Source organism: Takifugu flavidus, chromosome 20 (assembly GCF_003711565.1).
Source record: "Takifugu flavidus isolate HTHZ2018 chromosome 20, ASM371156v2, whole genome shotgun sequence".
Taxonomy (NCBI): Eukaryota; Metazoa; Chordata; class Actinopteri; order Tetraodontiformes; family Tetraodontidae; genus Takifugu; species Takifugu flavidus.
In genome coordinates, this window is record NC_079539.1 from 8,421,735 (window position 1) to 8,446,729 (window position 24,995).

Sequence of the window (24,995 nt, forward strand, 5' to 3'; positions counted from 1 at the left end):
AGGTAAAGTTCAATTTTATCTTTTTGCAATCTTGGACTTTACACTGACGCTGGTGATCAGAGGATAAACTCTGGGTTAATGGCGGAGAGACAATTAAACTTCGCAGCACACACTCACAAGCTCATTATCAGCATGCTGCTGTAGCTATTACAAGGCCGATAAGATTGCCTTCTTTTTAAAAAAAATATTTATAAGGCCTGAAGCCTGCTCAGCAGATTAAACTCATCATTTTACAAGATTTATGTTCAAAGATGGGGCACTCTTTATCTCCAGAGCTTTACATTATCTTATTTACGGCGTACGAATGCAAACTCTGTTGACATGTGATACAGGCATTTAAATTCCAAATTAAATGGTCATTTATCAAATTAATCTGCACCGGCATTATCATTTCATCACAGTGCTGAGATTAACAACAAAGCATTTTAATACCTATCAGCAATTAGAGTCAGAACATGAGCCAACTTCTCTGCACCACTGATTAGCTATGATATGTGATATATTTGTATCTATACTTGTTCCATAAATAATAATGAGGGAAAAAAAGGAAAATGGCACGATAATCAACAATGATTAAGACCAGTAAATATTTAACTTTTCGACACTTTTTGTACCAATACGTGTAGATTCTGGTGTGCAAAAATGATCATTGTCTACATTTCTATTACATCACAAGATATTTGTGCAGTTTTTTCATGTATTGTTATCCCTGGTGAAAAAATAACAAATGCTACAGAGCAGAACAGACATTCCCTGCATGGAATTAATTGGAATAAGCCAAACTAAACATAACTGCATTCTTTTACAAAATAAAAATAAAAATGCAAGTTTAATTAAATGCAAAATAGGAATTAAACTGCCTAACTTTTGAAATAAAACTAAAATATCTACATTTTAATACCTAATTTATACTTAACAGTTACACTTTAAAAAAAATACTTTATGCAGTTATGCAGCGCTAACCTTGTTTCCCAGACAGGACCGTGACTGCGCATGTGCAGAGCGGCCGTTCCTGGTGAGGTTACCCTCATGTTGAGAACCTTTGCTCGGTAGTTGTAGTGCCCTGTACTCCCGGTTGGTGTGTGCGTGCATGCGTGCGTGCATGCGTACAGAAATAAGTCACCGCTGACAGGAAGTATCGGCGGTTTGTTCTCACCTTTGTTGGATATTTACCGGCTTCATGGATCGTTTCCCGTTTTCACCCGCGTTGCGTTCAAGTGTCGACTTTCCAAAAGAAAACAAGGCAGCCGCGTAATTAGCCGCAGGAGGAAACACCTGCTGGGGGTTGCGGGTCTGTTCCGGGCACCAGAACAAGCGACACCGAGACGGAGCCAAACTCTACCTGGATGGAAACATGCAGATCGAAAGTTTTCTGATATTCCTCCCACTTTAGACGACACAAACCTCCGTGTAAAATGGCTATAATGCCTTGTTAGGCGAGGAAACGCGGCGCGGCTTGTTGGGGGAAGAACCATGTCTGTGAACGAGCTGTACACTAAGGTGAGTTCCCCTACCTGGAAAACACAGAAAGCTTGTTTTCCATGAACCCCCCCCCGTTCAACCAGCTCTTTTCAACCTTTGGTTGATTTCAGACATGCTTTCTCCTTGTTACATAATGTGGTGTGTCGCCACAGCTCGGCGATGCACAAAATACTCCCGTATTTTTGGTCCTGGGGCAGGTTTACAAAAGTTTAAAAAGTACCAAAAGTATCACCGAGAAGTGTCTTATGTATTAGCCGATTTTTCCAGATGTCTGGGAGAACCTCTTCTATGGACGTCTGCGTAAGATTTATAGTTACTGGAGCCATAGTGCTTTAAATTTCCATATTTTTGAATGGGGATTGTCACAAACCAACCTGAACCTGCAGGTATGTAAAGCTGAAGAGGTGTGATTTCCAGTCAGACATGATCCACCTATGCCATGATGCATTGGTTAGTTCATTATTTCATTGTTGCGACCGACATATTGAAATTTAAACCATTGAAACGTTGCTTTTCTTTGCACACATTAGTGGTTTATAACATAGTTTCGGGCCATGCTGGTGCACAAACACAGAACCTTTTGTTTGCTCCTCCAGCCAGCAGTAAAACATCTTCGCCAGGTTATTAAAAGTTATACAGCTGTCATCTTGCACGATAAAATATGGCACCTTTTTGCTTTAAAGGTTGTTGGTTTTATGGGTGTCAGCCTTAGTCACTGCCATGAGGTTTTCCCCGTCTGGGCTGAAACAGCAGAAAAGTGTGTTGCTGAGATTTTTCCATAACTTAAAGGTCTGTAGTAGACTTTTACTACCTTCCAACTGCTTATTTTGTAATTAAAACCACATATTTTGTCAAATAGTTGTTCATTTAATAGTTATCAGTGCAGATTTGTTCATTTTGAAAATGGTTTATTCTGGTTGAGATGAGGATTTGCATCAATCTTGGAGTGCCAACAACTACATACAGTGCTGGGACACATTTATGGATAGATTTGATTGTTGGGATTACGTTAACAAGTAGATTATGGCATTATTTCGGATGAAACAATGTTGAGCAGATGCTGGATAATTTTGAAGTGGCGTCAGACTGAACAGACACTGTCGAGGGATTTGCTGTAACCTGAAGAGCAGCTCTGTAATCCTCCTGGACTACACATTAAGGCAGCCACTTGATGTCCCTTCACCCGCTGCGAGGTTAAATAATCTGGCGCCGCACAGCCAATCCCACAGCTCCATCTGGTTTGTGTTCAGCTCCGACTAAACTGATTTGTGCGTTAATTTTTGTTTATTAGAGCCTTTGTAAAGCTTCCAGGTTGTGCTGGTGCAGAAGTGAGCAGGTTTTATATACAGTGAGGGTTCACGTTTGGGCAACAATGGTCCAAATTTCTGCTAATGGAGACATTTAAGCCAGTGGAAGATGGGATGATGTCCAACAGGGACAACATGACATACTTTATATCAGTGTATTATTTTTGTTCTGCACAATTTTAGTGTGAAAAGGGGAAAGAATGATAACTCTAGAAGATTTGTGGGTATTTCAGGAGATTACCCCATGACTTTGACTCACCCTAACCTGATAAAACCAGCAGTATGGTTTAAGAACAAGAACACAGAATTTGGTGAAAACATGCCTCCAACTTTTGCCATTTCCCTCAGCTTCATTGAAACTCTGTGGATAAAACTGCCGAGATGCCAATAAAAGATGAAATTTAGATTGTTTTTCTTAAAATATCGAGTCGGTGTGTCATCCCAAACCGCTATACGTGTCAGAGATTAGATGAGCTGGTTCCCCACGTGTCAGTGCTAGAATCTGTGACTGGGGAATGACTAATTATTTATTCATTATGTTTTCAGCCGCAGTAGCAAAATCAGTGGAGAGACAGTTCTGGAGATTTTGGAGACGTTTAGGATTAAACAGAAACAGTATAGAGAGGTTATAATCTGTTGGGTCATCACAGGATTAATGGGGTGTGTTGAGTGCAATTGTTGGATATCTTTGAATCATTAATTACATTGTAATTACAGAGAAGATTGTCCTGAAGTCACTAAAGTTTGAAGTGTGGATCATGTCACAACTTAGAAGGACAGCCTTTGATAATATAGAAGATTTAAATGATCAAAGCAAACCAGAAATGATCAGAAAGGATTTTAGGGATTGTTGTTATCACATTACCTCATTGGTGAGAAGCTGCTGCTGCGCTTTATGCTAATGAGAAACATTATGGTCTGTGGTGAACAGGTTAACACAACTAACTTTGTCATGGTGAAAAACACAATTCGGCAGTGTTGGTATTCAGAAAATAGCATCCTTTGACTCTTGTCGCAGTCATTATAGATATAATACACACTTGGCACTTTATGTTAGGAAAGGTTGTATCATTTTTTTACATTTGGGATCAGACCGTAGTTTGAAAATTGTTTATTTTTGGATGGTTTTTAAAGTTCTGACCCAGCTACTAAAAGCTGCCTGTTGATGTAAATCATACTAGACGTGCATCTTTGTCCAAACAAGGACAAATGCACATTGGCCCTGGGTGTCAGGAGCGACCACCAACCAAGGTGAGAAGAGGCTGGATTTCAGGCTTTTCCTCCTGGCGGGGAGGGATGTAACATGATGACATTGAAGAATGAATCATTTTGATATCATTGGAAAATACAATGAAGTGTTAAAACATTAACAACAGTAATAATAATAATAATATTCAAGAGATATTAAATCCTGTCTGTTAAAATAGAGCATTAAAGTTGTCGTGTGCCCCAGCTGAGGTATCTTAGACCTTTTTGCTTCCTGGTTGCGTCTCTGAAAATGCAGCCTTCACCTGTGCAGATCAAAGTTCCTCGACAGGTAGAGGTAGCGTCGCGGCTTCCTGTTTGTCACACCCAGTGACACCCCCACCCCCAGAGGGTGACGTCATTGTGCTGATAAAGCCTCGCTGGGCGGAGTGTCAGAGGCTCCGTACAGTAACCCGAGGCTAGCGTATCCAGTGTCCACCTCCACGCTTACACATTCAGCTCGTGGACGTAGGCAGGAATTGACTTCTTGGACAAACACTTGTGTTCTAATCTTATTTTAATCAATTTTATTGTGAGCTCAATGGCCGATCCTGCAACGGACAAAATATGCAGCATTCTTTGTATATAACGACCAAATAAAGTTTCAACTTTATCAACATTCTAAATAAGAACACGCAGCTACAGATCTGTTTTCTGAGCTTGAGGCCACGTGTTGCACTGTCAGGACGTCTTTTAAAGCTGCTTTTAGACCAACAACAAAGACTCGTCTTTCATGCTAAAACCTGTTAAACAACCTGGTCTCTTCTGTTCTTCTTGTTACTCTTTTCCAGTTAATGCTTCCTAAACCCCCCTATAACAGTAAAAATACCTCCAGTAATAATCCCAATAATCCCACTGCAAATAACAAGATGCTGCTCTATAAATGTTTCATAAAGCAGCATTTTTGCCTATTGTAGCATTAATGGTAGAAATATTGCTACCATGAATTATAGCGCATTGTAATTATATCATTTTTATATTGATAAACAGTTTTAATGCCATTTGGGTTTACAGTTTGACCCTCCCCTCCCCAATGAAAGTATGTTCCCAGTAGGATGGGACCCACCATACCCAGAGACACATAAGAGAAGGCAGAACAAACCACCCACTGTGCATTTAATGCTGTGCTTCGATTGGTTTCCTAGCAACGTCCAAACTAGTTGCTGTGTATTTGCTGTATAATGGCATTTATGTGTTACATGTATTGTTATGCGTGAATGTTCCTTATCTTTGTCCCCATTCCCAATATGTAGTTGGAATGCGATGCTCTGCATTTTGACATAATTTTGGTAAATATATGTGAAAAGTGACTTCTCGGGCCTCTTGTTTTTTTTTTTAAATATTGGTGCAATTTTTCAGTTTTTGACAGGTTTCTAACTCATTTGTTAATTATGTATAGCAGTATGAGGCCTCACTAAATCCAGACTAGTTCCCTCATAGCCCATATGCTGATTCATCACTGACTTGCCTGACGTGGCAATCGTGGCAGACACCCTTTTCCACGCTGTAAAAACAAATGTGTCTTGTCTTTTTATCAGGATAGTACACAGTAGAATCCTTGAGACAAGTGATTTGATCTGTTAAACAAGTTCAGTATTTTAGCTTCTTAAAAATGTAGACTGCTGAGAGGTTTTAGGTTTACTTCCTGAATTCAAAGACCTATTTTGTTATTTTTTGTGCCAACAAGCCTCAGGGTTAGGTTTTCTCAGGCTGTTTGTGTCTGATTACCTGTTATTGCCCTGTGGCTTCCTCTCTGACTTCACCGTGTTACTCTTAACATTTCTCACCTGTATGGAATTGTCCAATTCTACATCTTCCTTCTTCCTTGAGCATTTAGCACCATCATTCCTGATGTCGCTGTTCAGATACAGTTGGGTTTAGTCAAATTATTTGCTGTTCTGGATCAGTATGTATAATCCAGATAGTTTCTTATGGATCTTGTTACCATGTGACGATTGTTTCATCCCTCTTTGTGTGTGTTCTTCCTTATGAATGGGTGAGAATAGAACTATTAATACTTCCTGGCTCCATGTGAACACAGACAGAACATCGTGTTGTATTTGGAGAGTTAGAGAGGACTCGTCATTTATATTCTGGTGCTGTGTTTCATAGCAGAGCCCGATTTTGTAATTTCAAGGAGAGTAACGTGTTAATGATGCTTTTGATCAGGAAGACAGTCGGAGTGATTCCTCAGAAACAGATAAAACTTCAAAGTGAAGTGGTAATTACTGCTCATTACTGTGGAGAAAGAGAGGAACAGGTTTGAGCTGCAGGGGTGGACGTAAATTAACTACTCTCACACAAATTGTGATTAAGTAGAGAACTAATTAAGTACTTCTACTTTAGTAGTTCTGTTTTGGGCTCCATTGTTTACTGCATTTATCAGTTAGCTTTATCTTTAACTTTGATCACATTTGATCTATTAAATATTCTTTTGAGACAACAATAATTTTTCCGAATGAACTAGCTGACTTAAAATCTGGGTGTTTTAACCTGATATTGCCAAATTGTGTTTCAGTTCACGCGGGTGTGGATCCCTGATCCTGAGGAGGTATGGAAGGCCGCAGAGATCACTAAAGATTACAAAGAAGGAGAAACGGTGCTTCATCTCAGACTGGAAGATGAGACGGTACGTTATTATGCCATATATTCATGCAGAAACACTGGGGAGTGTTGACATCCTTAAGAACCCCTACAGAGCAATGACGAAAGAGAGAACTCCAGGTGACATCACATGTTGAGTTCTAATATATTGATTCTTACTGACGTATGTTTGATTAGCCTCTGGAGTATCAGGTGGGCACAAAACACAAAGCTCTTCCTTTCCTACGTAACCCGGACGTCTTGGTCGGGGAAAATGACCTCACGGCTCTCAGCTACCTGCATGAACCTGCAATCCTTCATAATCTCAAAGTTCGCTTCCTGGAGTCGAACCACATCTACACATACTGTGGTGAGTCGTGATGTGCAAACGCTGCTTCTTTTTTCCACATCAAATATTCCTGAACACCTTCTCATTTTTATAACATATATTTTGGAGTGTTACAAATAAAAATGACAGCAGTTAAAACTTTAAAACATTGTAAATTTTGCTCATGCTTGTGTGGAGGGCTGTATAAAAGCAGATCTGTATTGTTTTTTTTCCTATAGGGATTGTGCTGGTTGCCATCAACCCTTACGAGCAGCTGCAGATCTATGGCGAGGAGGTCATCAATGCCTACAGTGGGCGGAACATGGGGGACATGGACCCTCATATATTTGCTGTAGCCGAAGAGGCGTACAAGCAAATGGCAAGGTCAGATCGAAAGTGATGATTCATGATAGGTATTAGCAGTGAGCGGGTCAGTTTTGAACGAGGGAAGGAGGGATTCCTAATATGCTGCACTAGAGGAGATTTACACAACTCGTGTTTTATGTTTCTGCAGCTGTTGTAGGTGGATGATAATAACAGTGCTTAAAGAAAGCCCCTGAAAGCCCCAACTGATTCTAATTACAGCCTGAATATCAGAGCTCAGCTGCAACTGTGACTCAGCACGAGATAACTAAGAACCTTTTAATACATAGTATTAACCAAAAAAGGACGGCTCCACAATTAATGTCATATTTTGCTTGAAACAAAAAATATACATTATTCCACCATATTGTCCTATATACAATTCCAGTGTTGATTTGCATTCATGTAAACATTCCAACTCTTCCGATGATGAACCCATATGCTCTGTGGTAGAGATGAGAGGAATCAATCGATCATTGTGAGCGGAGAATCCGGAGCGGGCAAAACCGTTTCTGCAAAGTATGCGATGCGCTTCTTTGCCACAGTGGGCGGCTCGGCTAACGACACGAATGTAGAAGAAAAGGTGCTCGCCTCCAGCCCCATCATGGAGGTGAGCTCTGTTAATGCATTCTAAATGTTAAACGGTGACTTTATTTAAGCAACATGAAATCTACAAAGCTAACTTTTTTCATTTAAAAGAAAAAAGACCTATTGTCATGCTTTGATGATGGATTATTCTCTGTCCACCAGGCTATTGGGAATGCCAAAACAACTCGAAATGACAATAGCAGTCGCTTTGGGAAATACATCCAAATCGGCTTCAGCCGGCGGTATCACATCATCGGTGCCAACATGCGAACGTACCTGTTGGAGAAGTCTCGTGTTGTTTTTCAGGTGAGTGCGGCTTGTGTTGCATAACAAGGTACCTCCATCTATTCAGGTTCTGTTTTGGAGAGTAACATGATTTGATGCCTTGTGTTTACTTTAGGCTGAAGATGAGAGGAACTATCACATCTTCTACCAGATGTGTGCCTCTGCCAGTTTACCAGAGTTCAAAGATTTGGCTCTCAGTGAGTTCTCCTCGTTGTGTCAGGACATAAAAAGCAACACTCGGAGGACATTTCAATTGGTTTTGGTTGAGACATAAATGCTTTATGATGGTTGAAAGATACATTTTCCAAGCTGAAAATAAGCTTTACTGATTGTTTTAAATAATGTATCAGAGTAAATCGATCTCTGTTTAGCTGTGATATCCCAGGAATGTAGAAATCCCAGCTGCCCGATGATGTTGAACGCAAGCAGATAATAAAGCAGTTTGTGATTTATTAACATGATGGAGCCTGTTGAACGTATCGACGTCAGCACTGCACCTAAGATCTTTAGTTATCTTACCTGTTGTTATTTGTCCGTTCCGTAGCAACGGCAGAGGATTTCACCTACACGTCTTTTGGTGAGAACATCTTTATCGAGGGAGTGAACGATGCTGAAGATTTCGTAAAGACCAGAGAGGCCTTCACACTGCTGGGTGAGTGGGGGAAACAACATTAATACTTTATTACTGAGGAGACCAAAGCAAACTAATGAAGGAATACATTTAGCGACGTTCTGTAACAACTTGCATCAAAAGAGACTCACCTTATTTATATTAAATTTAGTATTGGCTCAGCTTTCAGCAAGTCTTCCTTTGTGAATTACCCTGTGATTGTTTGCATTAATATAAGACTAAAATCTGTGTCTTCAGCACTTGTATTAAAAGTTCACTGCAGGAACCCAGCTATATGCAAAAAAACCCCAAAAAACAACCCTGATTCAAGATTTAATTACGGACGCACTGCGCTGTGTCAAAAACTGTCTTAATGTTTGAGTTTGTGTGCATTTTTTTCCAGGAATAAAGGAGAGCACTCAGAACAATGTCTTCAAAATTATTGCTTCCATCCTGCATCTGGGCAATGTTGAGATCTGCTCAGAACGAGACGGAGACTCTTGTCACATCTCCGTACGTGATCATATTTCCAGCTGATGATCCGCTCTGCGGAGCAAACGGCCACCATCCGACACTAATGTTGGTGTGTGCCTGTCCGTTGCAGAGGGACGACGTTCATCTGAAACATTTCTGCAGGCTGTTGGGCGTGGAGCTGCAGCAGATGGAGCACTGGCTCTGTCACAGGAAATTAGTTACTTCGGCCGAGACTTATGTGAAGAACATGACCTGCAAACAGGCAAACAACGCGCGTGCCGCACTTGCCAAACACATCTATGCCCGTATGTTTGACTGGATCGTGGAGCACATCAACATGGCTCTGCACACTTCATCCAAACAGCACTCATTCATCGGAGTCCTGGACATCTATGGGTGAGAGCAAAGCTGCAGATGTTAGAATACCATATAATAAGACGGCGAGACATTTTTTTGGTCTTTTTTTGGCAGGTTTGAGACGTTCGACATAAACAGTTTTGAGCAATTCTGCATCAACTACGCCAACGAGAAGCTTCAGCAACAGTTCAATTCTGTAAGATTCTTTTGTCAGCGACATTCTACCTGAGCTAGCTGTGCTTTTTCTGCTTTTTAAAAATGAAGTAGAGAAAATCTCTTTGTTTTCTCTCACTAGCATGTGTTTAAGCTGGAGCAGGAAGAGTATATGAAGGAGGAGATCCCCTGGACCATGATAGAGTACTACGACAACCAGCCCTGCATTGACCTGATCGAGGCTCGGCTTGGTGTCCTGGACCTGCTGGATGAAGAGTGCAAAGTGAGAAATATAAAGGACTGGTTCCTTAATATATTTGTTTTGAATTGCTCATTTTAGCATACATTTGGAGTACAGGGGCTCAGACTTCCACAGTAGTGAGCAATTAAAAAGAGATGCTTGCTCACCTACTTTTATAAATTAAGGAATTCTGTGTTGATGGGGAAGAATTATTTCCCTTGACTCATCTGTTAAATTTTAGACAAGACCTGTCAGCTTGCATTGCAATCCATTTTTTAGTCTTAATAAAAATGTAATTTCCCCATTACGGTTGTTATATCATCTACTCTCTGTTGCAGGTGCCAAAGGGAACGGATCAAAACTGGGCCCAAAACTTTACCAGAAACACTCCAGCAGTGCTCACTTCCAGAAACCTCGCATGTCAAACATCTCCTTCATCATCATACACTTTGCTGATGAGGTAAACAGACAACAGATGTTAATTTTCCTTCATTTATTTTAGAGATAATATTCACAAATTCTAATACTAAGCTTACATAAACTTGTTTAAGCATGTTTTGTTGTATAAAATACTCTATGGGATTTTTTTCAATCACAAAGATACATAAACAAAACCTTTACAAAATACATTATTCTCCAGCCACGAAACTGATTTGTTAAAACACCTAAATTTGGTACAGAGGGGAATAAATGGAAGGTTTTAGGTCTTTTTATCTTGTTGTTTTAATTTTGAAGAGCTCTAAACTGAAACAACCAGCAAATATATTTTTGCAGTGTTATCCTGAAAATAAACACAAGCTATATTTTGTTTAAATGTCAGGTTGAATATCAATGTGATGGCTTTCTGGAAAAGAACAGAGACAGGGTCTATGAGGAGCAGATCAACATCCTGAAGGCCAGCCAGGTAAGAAACGGAACAAACAAGAAGATTTATAATGAGATGTTACAGTGCAACATGGAAACATTCCGTATTTATGGATGAAGGTTCAGTAGAAGTGTCCTGTATATGACATTCAGATGTTGGGGTTGCAGCCAGTTTTGGAGCTAATTGCCAGCAATAACCATTTTTTTTCTCCAAGTTACTGAACGTTACTGAAAAAGATTGATCTCACTAGGAAGTCTGCATAATTCTCACTAAATATCAACTGTATCATCATAGAACTAAAATATAATTTCAATACATTAAGACAGGAAGACGAATGGATTATTTTCTACATTTTTCTGGTTCTTTCTTTTTTTCCTTTCATAAATAGTAGAAGATGCCAAGCATGCTGTCACAGACTGGTGAACAGTTTAGTGAGAAAACTGGGACAGACCTTTGTCTGTGTTCACTCATCTTTCAGACTCTTTGTCCTCATACACAAAGACTCGAGCAAAACACAGAATCTTCCCGGGGTTGTGAGGCTGAAGTCAGTTGGAGTGGCGCCCCCCCCCCCCCCCCCCCCCACCCACCATGCTAAAGGGTTAAAGAAAAATGCCCCCACATTATATTTGTAACATCCACATGTGACCACCTTACCATGAAAGTTACTTATGTTTGAACTAATCTGATAATGGACTGTGTGTTTTTATTTTCGTTCATATTTATATACTCAAAATGTGTTATTTGTCTTCCCTTCAGTTTCAGCTGGTTGCAGATTTGTTTCATGAGAAGGAAGTAACTGGCCCTTCCAAATCCAGAGTCAATGTCCGACCAGCAAAGTCTGTTCCGAAAATTCCGAACAAAGATCACAAGAAAACTGTGGGACACCAGGTAATCGCTCAGCTGCTGTCTTTAAAGAGTGGAATGTCAGTGTTGCTAATGACGTGGATGTGTTTCTGTTTTAGTTCCGTAATTCTCTTCACCTTCTCATGGACACTCTAAATGCAACGACTCCTCACTACGTCCGCTGCATCAAACCCAACGATTATAAGGAGAGCTTCTCGTGAGTCAACAACCTGGGCCCTTTATTCCACTGATAATAATGTTTGATTATTTATGCAGAGCTGCAGCTGCTCTGTGAACACTGAGTTGGTTTATTTAATGTTCTGTATTAAGCCTGTAGTACTCTAAAATGTATCTGTGCTCAGAAATATTGCTAATCGATGAGCAACACAGAAAATGTGACATACATCTGACCTGGAGTCAGCGTCGGTGAGCTTTTGCTTTTTAGTGGGGAATTTAAAGTATCGGTAAACAAAACAAATGCTTTTTATTGTCATTTTAAAGAACATTAGACCATACTGATGAGGTTCACAGTTCTTTTTTTACACGCCATGCATGATTTCCTCATGGTAAATGATCCTCATTGCATGTTTGTGGAGAGAGGCTCAGCTGCAGTTCTATTAAATTAAATGACCAGCCTCAGTCACATGTTGGGCGACATTCAGAGTCTGTTAGTCAGCTGAAAACAGAAGGTGCAGCCACACACACACACACACACACACACACACACACACGTACACACGTTTGTGTCAGGATGCCAAAGAAAAAGCTTAGGTATTTGATTTGTTCAAGATGAAGTTTTGACTTTATCAGAGAAGAATTTCATATGATTTTTTTTCTTGCTGCAGCTTTGACTCCAGGCGAGCAGTGCAGCAGCTCCGAGCCTGCGGAGTCTTGGAGACCATTCGCATCAGTGCGGCTGGATATCCATCTCGGTGAGTCCTGCTATTTGCACAGCTTTCCTCATTTAACCTCATTTCATCAGTTTCATTATTCAAATCCTGGCAAAGTTTTGACTCGATTAATTTTACATAGAGGATCAAAGGCGTTGCTGATTCATTCTTATAGGCTAAAATTAGAGATTTTTTTGTTGTATTAGATATTGTGTAATAAGTTTTGACAGCAACACTGAGAGTTCTACTTAAGTTTTTAAAGTCATACTTTATCGTATGAGATGACTAAACAAACCCACCAAATCACAGCAGTGGATCAGCTAATTTTTTCTTCCCTAGTCTGTCTGTATATTAAAGTTATTGGCCTGAAACCTCTCATTTAAATTGCACATTGTATTTCTCATTCAAGCAGTAGTGGAATTTTAATGTCCCGCTCCCTGTACTGCTTTTACCCCCACAGTATTAGAATGGGGATATTAAAGTGGTTAAAATTGACAGGTATGTCCTGTGGTATTTACAGGTGGACATATCCAGATTTCTTCAATAGGTATCGTGTACTAATGACAAAGTCAGACATGATGGCAACAGACAAAAAGCTGGTGTGTAAAAACCTGTTGAAGACTCTGATTAAGGTGAGAAACTTCATTACATGATGTCTTCTTTCCTTTTCAATAATTATGAAAATAAAATCAGATGGTGTGTTGTGAAAGGACAACAGGAGTGAATATACGTCTATATACGGTACTCAGTATTTTGTATTCGGACCGTATGACTACAAGTCTTTGACTTCCCTTCTCAGGAACCCGACATGTTCCAGTTCGGCAAGACAAAGATCTTCTTCAGAGCTGGCCAGGTCGCGTATCTGGAGAAGATCAGGGCAGATAAGTTTCGCGCAGCCTGTATCAAGATTCAGAAGACTGTTCGAGGTTGGCTGCAGAGAATTAGATACAGAAAGATTTGCAAAGCGGCCATAACTCTGCAAAGATACGGCCGAGGATACCTGGCCCGCAGGTGGGTCCCAATGACAAAACACTCAGCACAGCTGCTTTGGATGCTCGGAATTTGTTCTTTCTAGGTCCAATTGACAATTTTAAATCTCATAACTAACCACAAATAGATTAATTCGGTAGAAAACCACTAGCATTTACAAGCTAGGTGCTTTCAGATTCTACTGTTTGAATTGAGAGGAACTGGGATGCTAAGCTTACTATGTAACATAACTCAATAAAGTAACCTTCACACGTGTTATCCGTACATTAAAGGTAAGTATGCTTGTGGTCAAAAAGCCTGTTCTGTTCTCTGCCATATAATTGCTGTGTTGTTTTCAGACACGCTGAGTTTTTGCGTCTCAGTCGAGCAGTCCTCACCTGTCAAAAGCAGTATCGTATGGTGAGAGAACGACGGGCCTATCTGAGAGTGAGACAGGCTGTCATAACCATCCAGGCTTACACCAGAGGAATGTACACCCGCAGGATTTACCATGAGGTACAGAAAAAGCACTTTTGAAGAATACTCTCCTCACTCTGACCTGTTTAGTTTCCTCCGAGTGAACGTCACATCCTCAAGGAGACACGGCCTTTTTTGTTAAGGAGTTAATAAGGAGCGGATTGTTTCCATTTTAGATGGAATGTTTCCAAATGCCTTTCACAGACTTACACGTCTGCTCTTTTCTACAGTTCCTTCTTCACCACAAGGCCATGATCATTCAGAAATATGTCCGCGGCTGGCTGCAGAGGATAAAATTCAGACGGGCACGTGCTGCTGCTATCACCATTCAGTGTGCATACAGGCGCATGCTGGCCAAACGCGAGTTGAAACAACTGAAGATCGAGGCCCGTTCCGCAGAACATTTTAAGAAGCTCAATACCGGTATGGAGAACAAGATTGTCCAGATGCAGAGAAAGATGGACGAGCAGGTGCAGACACATTCAGTGATTAAACTAGAATAGGACTAGTACTGGAACTTAAAATTGACTTATGTGTTACTAATTGGCCTTTGTGTTTAGTCCAAAGACTACAAGGCTCAGAATGAGCAGCTGCTGCTAGTGAATAACACTTTGGGCTCAGAGGTGAAAAAGCTCCAGAAGCAGCTGGACGACGTCCGGAGTCACCAGGACGGAGGTCAACTGACGTCCCTACAGGATGAGCTGGAGATGCTGAGGGAACAGTTACAGGAGGCATCAGCTCAAAGGAAGCAGTTGGAGAAGGAGCACAGCTCCGAGAAAATGGACCTGGAAAAGGTGAGAAGATAGAATCAGGATAAAAGAACAGATTTAGGTTCAGATTCTGATATATTAAGCTAGTAGTACGAGAGGAGTAAGTCAGGAGAGAAAATAAGTCATTTGAAGAAAAGAAAGAAGAAAAGCCCAGTGTGTCTCATGGTGTGTTGTTCTTTGCTGTGTTTGTGTCAGAGGGTGGAGGAACTGGAGAAAGAAAATGCTGTGCTAAAGAGTGAAAAAGAGGAAATGAACCAAATAATTCGTCAGCAATCGGAGACCTCTGCAGGTAAAAGCCAAACCGGCTGCAGCATGTATTATTTTTCTTTAGCCTGGACACAGTTTAGCATGTTTGGATTAAAATGATTATTAGAGATGCTAGTAGGCAGTTAAATGACTGAAAAATAGATTAAATAGTCACTGTAGCACACATGTGGACTGATTAAAACATGAGAAACATGCCAACATTGCCAGATTACAAACACATTTGTTTGTCTGTGTATTCCAATAGATGGCAGCATTGTGTCTCAGTCAGAGGCATCTTTGCAGAAGGAGTTGGATCAAGAAAGGCAACGTTACCAGAATCTTCTGAAAGAATTTTCCAGAGTAGAGCAAAGATATGACAACTTGAAGGAGGAGGTGTCCATGACCAAGGTGACCTCTTCTTACTATAGCTTGAAAAGCACTCTTAATAAATTAGTCATTAAATTAAAGTGGTTTTAGCCGTACATTGGCTCACATTTGTCTTGCAAGATGTATTATGTCAGTGAAATTCCATTTTATTAGATTGAACCATGTTGAATTCTTACTCAAAATACTTCATGGTTAATGATTTGAAGCAAACTGTCATAAAATATAGTTGTAATACAATGATAAATAAGGTTACCTGCGTTTAAAAAAAAAAAAAAAAAAAAATCTTTCTCAAAATATAAACTACCTGTATTTTACAGTAAAATGTTTCCCTCCAATTATTCTCCAGTTCCAGCCTGGCCATAGGAGGACCACGTCCAATCAGAGCAGCCTCGGGTCTGATTCCAACTACCCGTCCATTTCCATGTCTGAGGTTGGAGACACTGAGGATTCTATTCAGCAGGTGGAGGTGAGTCAAGGAGCATGAACTAAGGCCTCAACCTGTGAAGGTGACACCGTACATATAGTTTTTAAACCTGCGCAGGAGATGGGATCAGAGACGGCCGCCATGGATATCAGTCTGTTCATGAAGCTGCAGAAGAGAGTCAGAGAGCTGGAGCAGGAGAGGAGACGACTGCAGACCACTATTGAAAAAATGGAGGAGCTCAACAAACGCAAGGTGATTTGCTTTGACACAACAGAAAAAATATTCAAGATTATTTCACTGCTTCAAGGACAAACTTTCAAAGATTGATTGTACTTAGAGAAATGTGCTTTCGTCATTAAAGGGGTCTGAGTCAAGGAGCACCATCTCTGAGCAGGAATCTGCAGATCAGGCTTATGACAGTCTCAAGGTTTGCCTTATTTCTTCCTCAGATATTCCCACACAATTCCCAATACAACCTCACCACAGTTAAGGATTTGATCCACGGACAGTAAACTGCACGTCACTAACCCTGAATGTATCTCTCGTTCTTTGTCTCTGCAGAGACAGGAGCTGGAAACGGAGAACAAGAAACTAAAGAATGATTTAAACGAGCTGAGGAAAACCATTGCCGATCATGCATCTCAAAACAATTCATCCAACGAACTGCAGGACGGTTATAACCTCCTCCTCAGTCAGCTGAAAGCAGCCAATGAGGAGCTGGACGCTCGCAAGGAGGAGGTCCTGATTCTTAAGAGTCAGATAGTCAGCACTGCTCAGCTACTGGACAAAAATGACGATTTAGTAAGTAAATAGTTGTTCTTGATCTTTCCCATCCCAACATATTCGAATTGGGAATATTTCATCACTCAGCAAAACAGACAAAACCTTTAATAAACACTATGATGTAATACATTTCAAAATCTGTATGATGAGCTTTGCGGAGCAGAGCAATCAAAAGTTTAATTTTCAGTATAGAGGAAAAAAAAACCTTGGAGGAATCTTCAGCAATGAGCGTTGGGATGCTCCTGGTCATAATAATTCTCACACCACATCCTCTTTAGTCTCTACTGCCTTCTTAAATTATATCACAGCAAATTATTAAATTGTTGCTTACTAAAGAATATGCTAACATGTGCACAAAAATGTGCACTGGTGTGTTGCACATTTGTTTAGATTTTATTGCCTTATTTGATAAATGTTGATTAGCAGATCTTTTGTTTATTCATTTAACTTCTAACATCTAATAACCATGCGTATTATTTCATTGACACTGACTTTAGCATGACAGGATCAGCTAATGTTCATTATTCTGAAATGCATTTCAACTGCATTAAAATCCTCTACAATATAGAAATCCTGCCAGATTTTAGTAGTAGAATAATAAAATGTGATTACTATTATAATGAAAACATTTTTTCTGTTTTTAGCTGGAAAGCAATGGTGTGCCTGAAATGAAAAATGGCACAGGACCCATGGACAAAGAGGAAGCTGTCAAAGCTTATCATGGGCTGTCGGAGTCCAAGAAGTAAGAGGCTTCCTTGCAGCATTCATCAACATACACTGGGACAGTAAACATTGGACTGTAGACAGATTTGTTTACTCACCCTTCATCATATAGCCTAACCCTCCTTCCTTTTCTTATTTAATATTTTCTTTATACATCTCATGACTGGCTTTCCACAACATTTTTTTCCCTTCATTTCAGAGCAAACTTCATTTTCCATGTATTATCTTCATCTAGCATCTTAGCTTCTATCAGCTTCTGATGCCTGCAGTCTTCCTCATGCTCTGTTTGCTCTGTTTCTTCCATTCGTTCTGCTTCCTGCTGGACCCCAGCACACAACAGGACTGGTGTTATTTAAATGAAGATGGAGAGCTGGGATTGGCTTACCAGGGCCTAAAACAAGTGGCCAGGTCTCTTATTTCCTTCCTGCTTTTCTACTATTTTCTCACTTTTCTTCCTTGGATACCAACAAACTCTTTCTTTACAATTTTTCAAAGCTTATTGAGTTGGTTATTGGTTGCCATGAGCAGGTATGCCGATCAGTCATTCAGGTACAGTACCCGGGTCAGGACGTGGACTTGTGTTGGCATGCTTCGGCCACACTGGTTTATTCTCTAGCCACCTTTGGATGACATAATCCCCTAGAATGACATGGATGCATTTGTTTAGACCACGTTAATGTCCCTAAACTGGTGGCTAACGTGGTAATCTCGGTATGCTCAGGCTGTTGGAGGCTCAGCTGCAGTCTCAGTCCAGGCACTACAAGGATGAACTGGAAGCCCTTAACACTCAGATCGAGTTGCTGCGCGGTGACATTGAGAAAAAGCAGGAAATGCTGAACTATGCAGCATCACTGTCGCCAGAGGCTAAAGTCGAGTACAGCGTCCAGCAGGAGATCACTCGGCTCACCAATGAGAACCTGGTGAGAGATTCTGATGCCATGCACAGCACACAGAAGCGACTGACTGCTGCAGATCCATTAAAATGCTTTTATTCTGTAGGACCTCAAAGAGCTGGTGGAGAAACTGGAAAAGAATGAGAGGAAGCTAAAAAAGCAGCTCCGGATCTACATGAAAAAGGTTCAGGAGTTGGAAGGTACCTGCTGCTTTTCACTGCTGCAACGGTTTCTAAATCTCATATGATCCCCAAAGACTGACTGTCTGTCTGCTCTGCAGCTTCTCAGGCAGCTGTTGCTCAGAGTAGGTCCAAGCAGGAACTCAGTCGTCAGGTGACCGTCCAGAGGAAGGAGAAAGATTTTGAAGGAATGTTGGAGTACATGAAGGAGGAGGAAGCCCACCTGCTCAAAGCGCTCATCATGGGTCAGTTCAGCCCATGAAAGCTCACCATATTAATCTGCTCTTATTTATTTAAAGCAAATCAAAACGCTACAGTTGGAGGAAAGAGAAATATGTCTGGGTTTTGTATATGTCTGACCCAGGCTGAACTGGCCAATCCTCCTTTCAAAGCAGCTATTTCTTTGTGCTTTCAGACATGAGACCCAGCACAGTTTCTGCTACTGTTCCCTGTCTGCCAGCTTATATCCTCTTCATGTGTATTCGTCATGCTGACTATATCAATGATGACCAGAAAGTGGAGTCTCTGCTCACTTCAACAATCAACTCCATCAAGAAGGTCCTCAAGGTGAACGTCACTGACTTCCACATCTCTTGCTTTCAAGTTTTTATTATATTTAATAATGGGCTGTCGTGTTTCTAAACTTTACCTGCCGACATTTCTGTGTTTTATCTACAGAAAAACAGTGACGATTTTGAAATGACATCTTTCTGGCTGGCCAACACCAGTCGACTCCTGCACTGTCTGAAACAATACAGCGGCGAGGAGGTGAGGAAATCAAACGGGCAAAAACGGTCGGCTCAGACACAATCCACAACCTTTTCCCTTTTTTTATTCAGGCATTTATGACACACAACACAAGCAAACAGAACGAACACTGCCTGAAGAACTTTGACCTGACAGAGTACCGACAGGTGCTGAGTGATCTCTCCATCCAGATCTATCAGCAGCTCATCAAGGTGGCTGAAGGAATCATACAGCCTATGATCGGTCAGTTACATTGGTCACAAGACTTTCTCTTTGGTCTTTTAGACTTTTTAGGATGTGCAGTTGTTTAAATTACTTTATGAAGAAACGGTTTGATCCGTAAACACACTCATAGCAGATTCTGTAGAACTTGCTAGTAAAACTTTAGGGACTTTTTTCACATCGTGTGTTGATGTTCGGATAGTGCGTCACTCTTGAGGAAGCAGCTGTTGTTTTGACTCATTCATTCCTCTGAAACCAAACACCCAGCTACCGTCAATACACATGTTTTTTGCAATTTATTCTCTTAGACCACGGACAGCCATTGGATTTGATTATCGGTCATATTTTCTAATTAAACTGTCTTTAAAAAATCATTTTTTCTGAAGAAACTAGCCATGAAGTCATGATGAATTCATGGTCACTGATATTAATTCACGTTGAACCTTCCTTTGTTAGTACAGATTTCAGTCCTGAACTCTCATTTTGATGTTTCATCCAGTGTCGGCCATGTTGGAGAGTGACAGCATCCCCAGCCTGGCGGGGGTCAAGCCAATGGGATACAGGAACCGTTCATCCAGCATGGATACTGATGCAGGTGGTCCCACCACCTACACCCTAGACGCCCTGATCCGCCAGGTGGGACAGTTTCACGGCATCATGCAAGACCACGGTTTGGATCCTGAGATTGTGGGTCAGGTGGTGCGGCAGCTCTTCCACTGCATCAATGCCGTCACTCTCAACAACCTGCTTTTACGTAAAGATGTGTGCTCATGGAGCAGTGGCATGCAGCTAAGGTACGTGCACTCAAAGCACCGGAGAGCTTGTGCACTTCATTAGCTCACCACAGCTCTAAGGACAGTATCTGTATTTGTGTTTAGGTACAACATCACTCAGATGGAGGAATGGCTGAGAGCAAACAACATGTATCAGAGTAATGCTGCAGCCACTCTGGAGCCCATCATCCAGGCTGCTCAGCTGCTGCAGGTGAAGAAGAAGACGAGCCAGGACGCTGAGGCCATCTGCTCACTGTGCAGCAGCCTCACCACTCAGCAGGTCCGCTGAACACTTTCAACCGTGCGTATCTGTTGATTACACCCTGACTCTGACCACTGGTTGTGTTGTTTAAATCACAGATAGTGAAGATCTTGAACTTGTACACTCCTCTGAACGAGTTCGAAGAAAGAGTCACCGTGTCGTTCATCCGAACCATTCAGGTAAAGAGAGATACGGAGAACATGGGTTACATAGAGTGAAATTTGAATAGTTCATTTAGTTATTTTCATCTCTTAACCTTTCATATTATCTGGCATTCTACAGAATAGCCTTCAGGAGAGAAACGATCCACCGCAGCTTCTGGTAGACACCAAACACATGTTCCCTGTCTTGTTCCCGTATACGCCCTCTGCTCTGAGCCTGGAAACCCTGCACATTCCCGCATCCCTCGGCCTGGACTTCCTTGTCAGGGTCTGACAACTGAAAAAGCACTAAAAACCGAATGACTGCTGTGTTCCGAGCTGAACAATAGCCCGCTGGTGCAGACGGACAGACGCCTCTGTTATTCTGTGTGTTTGTGTCCTTGTGTTAAACTTTTTGTCAAATATATTCAGACACTATTTGATGTCTCACAGAGGCCTTGCATTATTTAAATGTTCCTCAACTATCTGACAAACCGGAGACATAAAGAATGCAGGGCCAGTCGTTTTCTCAAATAAGAAAGAGGAAAAGTGTTGCAGGTGTTCCTATGAAATTAACAGGAAGTGACACGCTAGATAGAAAATGTCAGTGGTGTGTTGTGCAGGGAAGGTATGAGAGGATGGGAAGATGATTCAGAATCTTCCAAAATACAAATGTGTGAACTAATGTGTAACATTTTACACCTATATATAAAAATGACTGAAAGCTCCACACTGATAACAGGAAAAGCTTGTTCTCCATTGTAATCAAGTAGCAAAGCAAATTAGCATGCTAAAATCCTAAGAAAGGGAGTCGCTTCAAAAGATTAATTTCACTTCTGAAGTTTACACACACAGAACTTTCCTAAGTGATTGGTGGACTGTTTTGTTTATTTCTTCATTCACAACTCATCAGAAAATAACGTGACTTGGATGTTAGAAGATGAAGTTGAATGAAAATCAATGTAATAATCCTCAGCACCATTGAATACTGTCCTCGCGCCAGTAACGTCCTTGTCCTTTGTCCTTATTGCTGCCTTTGTCTCTCTTGCCTTCCTCAGACTAACCTGGGTCAACTTGGTTAATTTAAAGTTGTCTTTCTTCATTTTGGACAAGGGTCCATTTTCCTTGTGTGATTGTGCAATGGCAGACAGTTGCAATAGATTTCTAATCCCTTTCTAAACCTGAAATGACTTGCTGTATGTTCCATGTAGGGATGATGGAAGGCAGAATAATCACTTGCACTTTTCTAAGGTACTCATCAATGTCCATCTTTACAAAATGTATCCTAGATTGTTTAAAAAAAAAAAATCAAAACATTGTTAATGAAGCATCATTGTGATGAATCTTGATGAATTACTTTTCCTGGCTGAAGAATTTCACTGTAAGGTGTTTTATTTTTTTGCGGGGGGGGATTTAATCACAAACGCATCACGTAGCTCAATCTCAAAATTAATGCTGGCTGATGTGACTTGATAGCGGTGAAATTCTTCAGCTTCATTCTTCCTCTGTATGAAGCACAGTCACTTCCTGTATTTCAAAGAATATATTTTGGAACTGAAGAAACTGACTCACAACTGCAGATGTTACTTTTCTCCATTTGTCTTTGTTCTTCATTGATTGGATGTCAATGGCAAACACCTGATTGCATCAGCGTCACGATGAATAAAATCTTGTTTCTTTTTTTTTGTACAGCAGCAGTACAGGTATTTTTCAATTCCAATATTTTAGAAATAGTGCAATTTTAATTTTTACAGCATCCACATTTAAATTGGCATGGACTTAATGTATTAAAAGTAAACCCGTAATGACTCATTCCACTCCTGCAGCCCTGTGGCCGTTGGCTGCTTGTGAGAGTTTGGGGCCGACCTGCTGTGCGAACACGTTGGGGAGAAGATTCCCACAAGCAGCTCTCTGTTGTCAGTTGTTCCAGCTGCATGTGGTTTACCTGTTTCTCAGGTGGCACTCTGAACACGATGCCGCCCTCAGCTTATTTTATATTCCAAATCCTCACCATTGCATCGAGCGTGGATGAGTCCGCTGCTGAAAATAGTCCCCGTCGAGGTCATCCTGCACTTCCTTCTGTTTCTTTCTTTGCAGGTAGTTTTGAAATTTGATGTTTTCTACAGTTGGTGGGTGATTTTAGATGAGATGATGGATTTTGTCTATAAAAGGCACATGAATGCAGAGGCTTCAGAAAAAGGGCTTTATTTCATTCTCAACTGGTCCAAGGTGTAACTGGTCATGACTATTACCCCCAGTGGAGCTTACCGGAGCACACTGAGGGCATCTCCATATGTCTCCTCCCATATTTCCCCATATTTGTGTCAACTCTGACCGTGACATGATTAAATATGAACCCCGGTTCATTATGACGGCCCTGATGTTGGGGCCCAAGATGAAGCTGCTCATTTCTGAGCTGAGGAAGAGGATGTGGTGACGAGTCATTTCTGAATCGGGTCTGTTTGCACAACATTGCAACCCGCTTTCTGGAGAAATTCTCCGGCATTGTCACCCAGTCAGCCCGACCGTCTCTCTGTCCCCACGTCCTGACGATGTGAAGCAATGGCGCTTGGCAGAATAACACAAGTGAGGAGAAGCAGGAAGCGGAGCCTGCAGAGAGGGTGTACAGAGGAGGCCTTCATGTGGCTCCTGTCACCCGGGCTTCAAAGACCCGCTCAGTTTGGTGTGGCTTCACTGAATTTCATTACCATGAGATTTTACTCTGTGGTTGTACAGCTATATGTGTAGGTGTAAAGACTGGAGTCATAAATAGATGTACCATCTCTTGGTATGTATGTATATCCAAAGTATGGATATTATATGTCTGCTTTTAAAAGCGTGTTTCTTTTGTATTTTAAGCATTTTAGAGTGTGCAAAAATATGCTCCCAAAACATTTTACTCCATTGCTTTAAAATAAAAATAACGAGGAAAAACTTTTCCTTTACAAAGTATCTACAGGAATTACAACCCTAGCCTCCAAGACACGCATGCTTGTCTAATAAAACCAGAGGTGTCAATCATGCGTGGTCACCCATATAAAGTAAACATCAAATTAACAAGCTAATACATATGAAGATTTAGGATTTAAACATTTAAGATAATTGAAAAACATTACTAATACTACAACTACTTTCCTTTTGGCTGCATCAGCGGTGCTCTGAAGGCGTCGTGGCCATTTCTGCAACTACCATAACACCTCCCATGATTTGTTCACACTGGGGCTCGAACCGGGAACCCTCCGATTCTCAGCCCAAAAGATTGAACTAATAATACTAATCATCATAATAATGAGGATAAAGCCTGTGATATAAGAGCATCATGGTAGTTGTAGCTCATATGGTCACAGGTACGGTGAACCGGGAGGCTCCAGAACCGCAGAACACAGCGTAAACAGATGCATCATCAGATTCCCACCAGCAGCAGAGACGGGGCGACAAAAACCACAGCTGAAGATGTTTTGCGATGTGAAGCACAGATACAAACCTGAGGCATGCGGTTTGTGCGAGGTGGGTGGGGGTGCGTATCTCCTCCCAAATACGAACTGAGAGTTTGTTTACTCCACAGCGGCAACTTTGACACCCTCCCGCCCTGCCAGAAACATCCCCCATGCTCTTGGCATCCTATTTTTTCACCACGACCCGTCGCCCCGCGGCTCAGGCCCACGGGTGGGTGCGAGCACCCCATGTCCCGGGTGCCACCGCTGCCTTCAGCACCCAGATCTGCTCCCTGAAGAGTGCAGGATGAGCAGGAAGCCGTGATCATGTGATCACTCAGGTTTATGCAACACCAAAAAAACAACAACAAAATACAATAAAAAAGGGCCCAGTGCATGAATGAACAAATTTGGATTTAGTTCTCAAACTGAAACTCCACTGAGATCTGTGCAAATCCGCCGGACTTTCTTCAGGAAACTGTCAACGTCTTATTTTGATGATTATTTTTTTTGTTGAGCTCAGCGTTTGTGAGACCCGCTGGCCCGCTTGCACCTGAGAATCGACACATGTGTAAAGAGAGCAGCTGATGGACTCAGAGAGGAAGAAAAACAGCACCACCAGACCCACAAAGGCCACTGAGAGCGTAAACAGGCGCTCCAGGGCGCAGAAATGAAACCTAGTGACGGAAAATTGAAAACACCACAGACACAGTGGTCAGACGTTGGGACTGTTTTCTTCCTAACTGATTCTTGTGAATGGTTCAAGGGTCACCTTCTGACAAAGGGAGGTCCAAGGTAGCTCCACGAGCCCCATTTAGAAACAAAACTGATGACAAGTATGGAAGGGAAGTGGTTTGCAGGCTTGAGGTTCTGCTTCACGGTTGCTGTGTGACTGACACGACGAGGCGCACGTCTCTTTTTGTCTGCTGGAGCTGGAGCTGCACCTTTGATG

The 24,995-nt window shown here is 41.4% G+C and overlaps 1 protein-coding gene and 1 long non-coding RNA gene across 2 annotated transcripts; one reads left to right on the plus strand and one right to left on the minus strand.

Annotated features, from left to right (window-relative positions):
- Positions 1 to 1,038: 1,038 nt before the first annotated feature.
- On the plus strand, positions 1,039 to 22,793 carry LOC130517343 (unconventional myosin-Vb-like). The gene is given in 40 exon segments (XM_057019147.1): positions 1,039 to 1,500; positions 6,553 to 6,663; positions 6,816 to 6,987; positions 7,185 to 7,329; positions 7,762 to 7,918; positions 8,059 to 8,202; positions 8,297 to 8,378; positions 8,726 to 8,833; positions 9,195 to 9,304; positions 9,396 to 9,661; positions 9,737 to 9,818; positions 9,918 to 10,058; positions 10,355 to 10,382; positions 10,385 to 10,476; positions 10,837 to 10,920; positions 11,638 to 11,769; positions 11,844 to 11,941; positions 12,570 to 12,656; positions 13,135 to 13,246; positions 13,414 to 13,625; positions 13,943 to 14,099; positions 14,291 to 14,530; positions 14,621 to 14,854; positions 15,026 to 15,119; positions 15,342 to 15,484; positions 15,810 to 15,929; positions 16,005 to 16,139; positions 16,249 to 16,314; positions 16,449 to 16,688; positions 17,315 to 17,412; positions 18,115 to 18,313; positions 18,393 to 18,486; positions 18,567 to 18,710; positions 18,881 to 19,032; positions 19,144 to 19,233; positions 19,305 to 19,455; positions 19,934 to 20,228; positions 20,313 to 20,487; positions 20,568 to 20,648; positions 20,752 to 22,793. Coding segments are annotated over 40 exon segments (5,451 nt in total). The 5' UTR covers positions 1,039 to 1,473; the 3' UTR covers positions 20,905 to 22,793.
- Positions 22,021 to 24,326, minus strand: LOC130517345 (uncharacterized). Its single transcript, XR_008947703.1, has 2 exons — positions 24,094 to 24,326; positions 22,021 to 22,771 (listed from the first exon to the last, which is right to left on the minus strand). It is a non-coding gene; the product is annotated as an uncharacterized LOC130517345 (long non-coding RNA).
- Positions 24,327 to 24,995: the final 669 nt, after the last annotated feature.